This window comes from Caloenas nicobarica, chromosome 15 (assembly GCF_036013445.1).
Source record: "Caloenas nicobarica isolate bCalNic1 chromosome 15, bCalNic1.hap1, whole genome shotgun sequence".
Classification (NCBI taxonomy): Eukaryota; Metazoa; Chordata; class Aves; order Columbiformes; family Columbidae; genus Caloenas; species Caloenas nicobarica.
Genome location: NC_088259.1, coordinates 8,613,330 through 8,621,354, shown reverse-complemented (window position 1 = coordinate 8,621,354; position 8,025 = coordinate 8,613,330). Strand labels below are relative to the sequence as shown.

General features: G+C 54.4%; 1 protein-coding gene across 2 annotated transcripts; it reads right to left on the bottom strand.

Moving 5' to 3' along the window:
- Positions 1-321: 321 nt before the first annotated feature.
- CDK5RAP1 (CDK5 regulatory subunit associated protein 1) lies at positions 322-7,877 on the bottom strand. Of its 2 annotated transcripts, XR_010607054.1 has the most exons (14): positions 7,639-7,877; positions 6,934-7,037; positions 6,440-6,474; positions 5,531-5,631; positions 5,144-5,354; positions 4,362-4,482; positions 3,866-4,096; positions 3,508-3,605; positions 3,344-3,399; positions 3,101-3,231; positions 2,082-2,231; positions 1,687-1,827; positions 1,403-1,542; positions 322-596 (listed from the first exon to the last, which is right to left on the bottom strand). XR_010607054.1 is itself a non-coding variant. In XM_065645848.1 (13 exons), exons 1-13 carry the CDS (start codon positions 7,868-7,870, stop codon positions 1,462-1,464), a joined length of 1,692 nt encoding a protein of 563 aa, XP_065501920.1. In that variant the 5' UTR covers positions 7,871-7,877; the 3' UTR covers positions 1,313-1,461. The 2 variants fall into 2 exon arrangements, 1 of the variants encoding a protein (XP_065501920.1); XM_065645848.1 differs by lacking the exon at positions 322-596 and having other exon boundaries at positions 1,313-1,542.
- Positions 7,878-8,025: the final 148 nt, after the last annotated feature.

Genomic DNA, 8,025 nt, shown 5'->3' with positions numbered 1-8,025 from the left:
ACAGCTTCGCACTGCCCCCTCCTCTAAACCCGCCCTCCAGAGCTCACTGGGCTGCAGAGGTCCAGGACCTGCTCTGGGAATTTGAGCCGAGGACACGTCCCCATCTGGAGCCAGAGCGGCAGCCAGTGTTTGTCAGCACCTCAGAACACACTGACTTGTGCTGATTGTGCAGATTCACTTCCCTGAGAAAAGAATCAGCTCTGAGATAATAAGCAAAATGTATTTGTTTCTTCAACTAAGGCCTAATGAATATTCAGTGAACCATGCTGTTTTCAAAGAGATACAATTATATCCCAGAAAGAGCAGAGCAGGAGAGAAGACTTTCTAGCAAATCCCTTTCAAGTTTATTTTAAAATTCTGCACATTCATGTAGTGACTGCTCTATTAAGAGCTGATCAGCTGTTCCTTCAAAATTTGTCACTGGATAGAGCCTTTTATGATTTATTTAAATAAAATTATTATCGATATTAAAAGGGATGATTGTTTCTCCCATCTCACAAGAGAGAGTTTACTCACAAGTGCAGGTTACAGGTCCTTGTTTGAATTTAGCAGACCAGGCTGGAATGTCACACAATGCAGCCAGGGGCAGCTGTTGGCTGATAACAACAAGGAACTATAAAACACACTTAAAGAACTTAGTGGCTATTTAAATCAGTACAACCCTTTCTCTCCTCTCATGAGCAAAGGGAAGGACATCACAGATGTCTGGATCACAGCCGGTTCTCCCCCTGCGTCCCCTCAGGCCTGGGGACAGGGAACCCTCGCTATGCCGGACCCAAACATCCCAGTGCAGGGTTCAGGCTGCGTTCCCTTGCCTTCAGGTACAACAGATGGAGCATCACTCATGCATGTTAAACACCATTTTATATTCCATGGTTCAGTGTCACGCTCCATCATACAGGCATAGTGCAGTTCTCACATCCCTACTCCAAGCATTCTGCAGATCGGGAAGTTACCAGCCTTTGTAAAGAATTCATCACACCCTTCCCCTGCTCTCTCAGTTCTTCGCCCCCTGCGGCAGCACTCCTGTCACTCCCCAGCAGCTACTGGAGCTGTATTTTCTAGGCACTGCCAGTTTTTGCAGCTCCTAAATCCGCTGGAGCAAGCAGGAAGGCCCTGCTCTGCAGCCAGACGTGTCTTGGGCTGGGCCGCAGCAGAGGGCGTGAGCAGAGCACAGAGCTGCAGCACCCGAGGGTGCGCCCAGCGGACAGCGGGTGAAAACACGAGATCACACAGTACTGGGGTTTGGAAAGTCCATACCCGGCTTCCATCCCTTCTGCCTACAAAATCGCGCAGCGCTATGAGGGCTAGGTTGTTGCCAAAATAATAAATTATATGCATATTTTATTATTATTTCATACATGTATTCTAATATACATACATGTCTTTGTTTCTATCCTACCTCCACCTGACCGAACTCGTGTTTTTTCCTGGAGAAAAGGCCCTGGCAGCAGGGTCGGCTCAGTGAGCAGCCGCGGCGCGGGAGAGGCTGGTGCGGCAGAGCAGGGCTCCCCTCAGGGTCTGCGAGCTGGCAGCCGTCACCTGCAAGGGACACACAGCCGTCCTCAGGAGCAGGAATGCTCAGGAGGATCCATTCTAATCCTCAGCTCTCCTGGCAGCAGCTGCTCTCGTGAACAGCACTGTGCAAGGAAGAGAGCCTGAGGAAACACACTGCAGACAGGTCACCTTCACCAGCACGTAGTCCCCCGGCTGTGCTCTGACCGGCGCCTGGCAGCCCGCAGCGTCCTCCGTCTCGGTGTCGGGGAAGATCACCTTGATGTTGCCGTCATTTCTCCCGCACAGCTCAGAGGCAGAGCGCTTGCTGGGCTGGAAGGAGGACAGGGACCATTACCTGCGACAGCTCCTGTTCACCGCTGGGCTTTAGAGCCTCAATAATTAATTAAGCGCTATTGCCGGCATTAAAACCCACATTCCACCCTGTTAAACATGCCAGGTAACAACATGCTACAGCCAGAGCTGCTGCGTGACACCCCCGCACCACAGCCTATGTTTCACAGCCCGCACTACTGCAGTGCTCGGCCAGCCAGAGGGGAGCAGGACACTGCTCGGGGCACACTCACCCCCTCCACCAGCACCAGCTGGGCCTGGCCCACCATTGCCCTGTGTGCCCTCGCAGCCTCCTCTCGGAACACGGTAATGAGCTCCTCCAGCCGCCGCTTTTTCACGTCTGCAGGCACATTGTCTTGCAGCCGGTGATATGCCCGGGTTTTCTGTGAACAGACAAAACAAGTGTGGCCCCTCAGTAACCAACACTCCGAGATCAGAACCTCACCTGACCCCAGCCTGCAGCAGCTGTCTGTACATTAGTTTGTATTTACAAGCCCAAGGAACATTTTCAGTTGCTAAGCACCAGCAACATCCTTGAGTTCCTCACATTCTTTCTGCACCACCTTTGTGGCAGAGCTTTGGTGCAGGATGCTGAGTACCTGTGTGTGCGCAGCAGTTCTGCAGCTCCTACGAGGTGTGTCTCCTGCCTGTCTGGCCACAAGGTCAGGCAATGGATTCTACTCCATCCAGTGTCACATGTTGCAAGGTGATCCGTATTCCCTTGCTTCTTTGTGTTTCCTACCTCCTGTCCTCCTCCCCATCGGCATCATACACTTTGAGAGCATTCTAATGGAAACTTGTCAGCTATCCACTCTTCTCATGGAACTACCTTCTGAAAACTCACCACTTCCCTCCAGACTCAACTGACAGAGTTTCTGTAGCTGGCTCCAGCCCAGCTACATCAGCACAACTTTCATCAGCAAATACAAATGTACCTGCAGGCACGTGTCTGCAGCCAGGACTGCTTCCCTGCAGTCGCTCTGGAGCATCTGCAGAGCCAGGCCACCCGGTCACGAATCAGCCCTGACGCTCACACAAGGAGCTGGAAGCCTTTCAGGCACAAAAGTGGCCCCTGCAGAGCTACACACCCTACAAGTGCTACATGCAAGCAAAAAACACCTACCCATATACCGAGTCTTTAGCTATTATCTTCAATAGCTTTTGTTTTAGTGTCTTATTGTGAGCAACAGCACTCAGGAATTAGGTGAGATACCCAGAGAGAAGAGTCTTCTTCCTTGGGTCCTGCACTCACCTGCCTCATGCTATAGGCAAACAGGAACCCCACGTTGTAGCGCACTTCCCGCAGCAAGGACACAGTCTGCTGGTGATCTTCCTCCGTCTCTCCACAGAAGCCAGCAATGAAATCGCTGCTTAAGCTCACTCCTGTAAGAGAGACACAGCCTTACAGCTCCCTCAGGGAAGAGAGGAACGCCTCACTCAAGGACAGCAAGATACAGCTGTGCTGAGCTCAGACCCAGCCTGAGGGAGCTCCTACCTGGAATGGACTCACGCACGTGCTGTACAAGCTCTAAATATGCTTCTCTTGTGTATCTGCAAAGAACAACAGGGATTTGCTAATCGGAAAACCACAACATCGATGAGGAGAAAGCAGCACCCTAAAAGCAGGCAGGGTGCAGGACTGCCCGTGGGAACGCTCACCCCCGTCGCATGGTCTCTAGGACTCGCGTGCTCCCACTCTGCGCTGGCAGGTGAAGCTGTTTGCAGATGTTGTGTCGCTCCTGGATCAGCTGCAGGACCTGCGACAGGCAATCGGGAGACAATGTCACAGGCAGCTCTACACTACCAGGATGCCAAGAGAAGAGTCTTCCCTGGGTAAAAGGCAGTAGATTCCAAACCTGCCAGCTTTAGCACAAGCATTTACCCCTGGGAGCTGCTGTTCCCACCCTGTGATTCCGCATTCCCTCTGGGAAGGAAGTGCAGCCCACACACAATCACATCTCACAGTTCAGAGCTGTCTGCCCTCAAGCAGGGGTCTGGGTGTTTATTCTACACTTGCCTCATCAGGAAAATCCTTGGGGTGTGGAGAGGTGAAACGGATCCTCATTTCTGGATCAATCCTAGAAACCTGGTCTAGAAGATGCGCAAAGCGCAAGCCTCCTGGTTTAGCTTTGTAGACTGTGCTAAAGCCACGACTGAGCCCTGGGGCAGCAGCTGATTGAAACTGCACCTCAGACGTGTCTCGAAAGCTGTTGACGTTCTGACCCAAAAGGGTCACTTCCTTCACTCCCTGCAAAGATAAACAGAGAGGAAAGAACATAACCCAGTCAGGATGGTTGAGTTGCAGGGGCAGCTGCTCTTTCATTCATACTTCAAGAAGGAGCCTTCATAGGAAGCTCTCCCTTCCCCTGTCTGTCTGTCTCAGACTATTACACAGGGAATCAAAAAGCCCCTAGTGGAACCCTCCAGTAACCACATCCCCACAGATAAAGGCGGTATCACTGGTCCAAGGTGTCACTGCACACACTGTCACCAAGAACCATCCTCTGCCCCACCTGGTCTGAGAGCATCCTCACTTCCTGCAGGATGGAGGCAACGGGGCGGCTCCTCTCGCGGCCACGCGTGAAGGGCACAATGCAATAGCTGCACATGTTGTCACAGCCCCGCATGATCGATCTGCCCAGAGGTGAAGCCCAGGTCACACCACGACTGCTCCGGAGGAATTACCCGTGTTGCATCCTGCCCCGCCCAGACCTGACCCAGTCCCAGCACACACAGCACCGGCTCTGAACACGGCTCACACCGCTCCGGGCAGAGCTGCCTCCTGCGTGCCCCATTCACACCTCCTGATTTCCTGAGCACATTTCCAAGAAACCTGGGAAGCAGTTACTGAGGCACAGACTTGCACAGCAACATGGCTGAGGTGAAAGATCTCTCTGCAGCCTGTTCCCACAGTGACACTGTCCTGTGCCCCATGGCCACACTGAGCAGAGTCTGATTTCATGTTTCAGAATCTTATTATCAAAACCAGACAAACGGAAACAAAACCAACAGAAGTTACAGTGCATGCAGGATCAGAAGAACTAAATAGGAGAACCTGGCACAGGACACAGCAGAAGGCAGGGTATGCGAGAGGCACAGAGCTCAGAAAGGCACAAATGTCAGTGGGACAGAAATCACTTGGTGCAGCACAGGACTCAGACAACCAGCGCTCTCCAAGGAGAGGAGAAGCCCAGACACCGCACCTCCAGGCAGCTGCTGTCACCGACATGGCTGCTCCGCACAGCAGCGTTCCCAAACAGAGCCGTGGAACCGTGCACAGGGCAAAGGTACTTACACAAACGCTGTGGTGCCACCTGCGCTGGTCTGGACAGGCAGGATATCTGCGTAAGTCTCATCCAGTGACAGCAGGACGTTGGCAGCTTGCTGGCCAGACTCTGCCACGGCCAGCAGCCGCGGAAGGTCACGGTACGCGTCAGGGCCTGCCACAATATCAACCAGCTTCTCCCTGTGCAGGATCTCCTCCTTGAGCCTCTCGGCCATGCATCCTGTTCCAAAGGAGAAGGGCCCTCGTGAGGCAGTGCCCGTTACACCTCTGTACCCCTTCCTGGCTGCCCTCTCCCTGCAGAACAGGCCTGATGCCGCCAGAGGGGACAAGGGAAGGTGGCACGATGGGTTGTGGCACAGCAGCGTGTCATACACTGCTGCGCATCCCGACAGGTACCCAGGATCCCGATGCGGAGAGGTGGGCGAGCTGGCTGCCGCCGGGCTTTCAGCACCTTGAGGTGCCGTAGTCGGTTCCAGATGGTCTCCTCTGCCTTCTCCCTGCCAGGGCAGGACACTGCCGTTACTGACCAAACAGCTGTCACTCCTGTCAAACAGCTGCTGTTCTGATCAGAGAGACACTATTCCGATCAAACAGCCGCTATTCGTTCTGATCAAACGGCCGCTATTCTGATTATCACACTTTAACAGTCCCGCAGTGTGAAGCGGCCCAAGTGCTTTGAGAAGAGAACTCAAGTAAAGACAGGGAATCATCCACCTGATGATCTGATGGCATGAGAAAGTGCCATTTGTGGTGTGATTACAGTTTTACTCTAGCTTATCTACTTTCACTTCGCTCGCTTGGGAGCATCTGCCCTGCAGAAACTCAGGGACAAAGCTCTTGCGGAGACAGTCTGCCTGAGCCAGCCAACGTGAGCTACTCTGCAATGACACTGAGCACCCAACATCTGCTGCATTCAGAAAAAAAAAAGAGAAACTCTCTACATATTTATATCCCAAATTTCCCTTAAGCTTATTTTCCAAATTTTTAAAGCACAGGCTCTGTACTGGGCAGACAGTCAGTTCAAGAGAAGATAGAATAAAAAAAAATCAAAATCATTAAAGCACAAATCTGCACAGGTTTCTAACGGCCCACAGACCTTACACTACCAAAGAGCTTCTCGCTCTACAGAAAAGCAATTAATAGCACAACTAATGTTACATGTTGTAGCATTAGCTAGCTCTACCCCCAGCTACATGGGCAGTTTCACATCTGCATGCTCTTTGACACACACATTTATTGCCTTGGTTTTCAAATGGTAATTCCTTAAAAACTGTCCAAAACCAGCGGTGACAAAAGTTCCCCTACCTCACAGAACAGGTGACGAGGAGAACCACATCTGCCTAAAATGAAAACAACAAAAAAGGAAAAAGCATTTGTAAAAGCCAAGTGGTAAGTACTCATGCCCTGCACAGGAAACCTGACTAGGCAGACTACAAAACTCATTTAACTCAGTGAAAAAGATCTGCTCAGGTGCATGGCGGGTTTCTGCAGAAGACAAGCAGAGTCTTCTGGTAAATGACAGAACTCAACTCAGACAAAGATGAGTCAGGAGCATCCCGCTGTGTCCAATCCCTCTCCGACTGAGAGGAAACCCAGCAATTTAAAGACAAAAAAAACCTGAAAAAAACCAAACCTCACAGCTTTCTACCACACATTAAGTAGTTTCCTTTACTCTCCAGAACTTAAACTGCAAAAACCATGACATCCCACAGGACTGTGCTGCAGACAGACGCCAGGACGCACAGGCACAGCACAGGGCGGCGCCCCCAGACCCGCTGCCGGAGCTGCCAGCTCCCCACCTCAGTCAGGTCCCTGGTCCTCACGTATCCGCTCTTCTGCAGGATGGCCCAGGCGATCTCGGTGTCATTGACGTTCATTTGGCAGCCGTATGTCTCTAGGTACACTGCAACAAAGGTTGTTGTTGTTGTACACTGCAGTGCACGCAGCCGCCTGCCTGGGTGCTCTCAGGGACCCTCTCCGTAGGAAGGAACTTCAGTCCCACCATGGGAGAGTCGGGCAAGCTGCACAAAAGCTGCTTCACTTGCAGGCCATACCGAGAGGATAAAACAAACACAAAGACGGGCTCTGGGGATCCCGAGAGCCTCAGGGCACGTCACTGCAACACCACAGGTCGGGACCGTGCCTGCCAGAGGCACAGAAGCTGTGTTGTTACCAAGACACAGCATCGAGTACAACAACCTCCGTCTCCAGGGCCCCGCAGACGAAAGCTCTGCCCCAGCCCCGGCTGCCAACCCGCCCACAGACCGCGGGACGGGTCAGAACAACCACTCCCCAGTGCACCGGCACGGCCAGGGAGACACAACAGCGGGTGCGTGGGCAGCGAGCTGGACTTCTGCTGACGTTAAAATAACCTTCTGGCCCGCAGGGCGCCCGAATAACCCGTGTGTCCCGTGCACGCCGCACTGCCCCTGCTCCGGCTGCGGGGCACCACGAACCCCGGCCCGGCCCCGGCCACCCCCCGGCTCCCGGGCCCCGCCACGGACCTTTCCCGGGCCCTGGGGCAGAGCCCGGCTGCGGCTGCGGCTCCGGCTCCCGCTCGGGCGGCAGCTGCCCCGCGGCGGCCCGTCGCAGGAAGTGCCGCAGGTCCGGCCCCGCGGGCAGCGCGGCCCCGCGCCCCCCCGGCCCGCAGCGTGCTCGGCGGGCGGCCCCGGCGCGGGGAGGCCCGGCCGAGCGGAGCAGCCCCGCGGGCCGCAGCGCCCGGCTCCAGGGCAGCATGGCCGCGTCCCGGGGAGCGCTTTGCGGGACGGACGCGCGGGAAGCGGCGCGGACAGGGCGGGGCAGCCCTGCCGTGCGCCGCCCAAACGGCCCCGCCGCGCCCCCGCCCCTGGGCGCTGCGTTCCGCCGTTCCCGCCCTGCTGCCGGGCGGAGCC

What these genes read in the sequence shown, in the direction of transcription:
- CDK5RAP1 (XM_065645848.1), bottom strand. Translation starts at nt 7,870, where the DNA reads ATGCTGCCCTGGAGCCGGGCGCTGCGGCCCGCGGGGCTGCTCCGCTCG. An exon ending in CGTGCGTGAGTCCATTCCAG is followed by an intron (nt 3,232 to 3,343) that starts GTAGGAGCTCCC and finishes TCTCTCTTACAG; the next exon opens with GAGTGAGCTTAAGCAGCGAT. An exon ending in AGCTGGTGCTGGTGGAGGGG is followed by an intron (nt 1,828 to 2,081) that starts GTGAGTGTGCCC and finishes TCCTCCTTCCAG; the next exon opens with CCCAGCAAGCGCTCTGCCTC.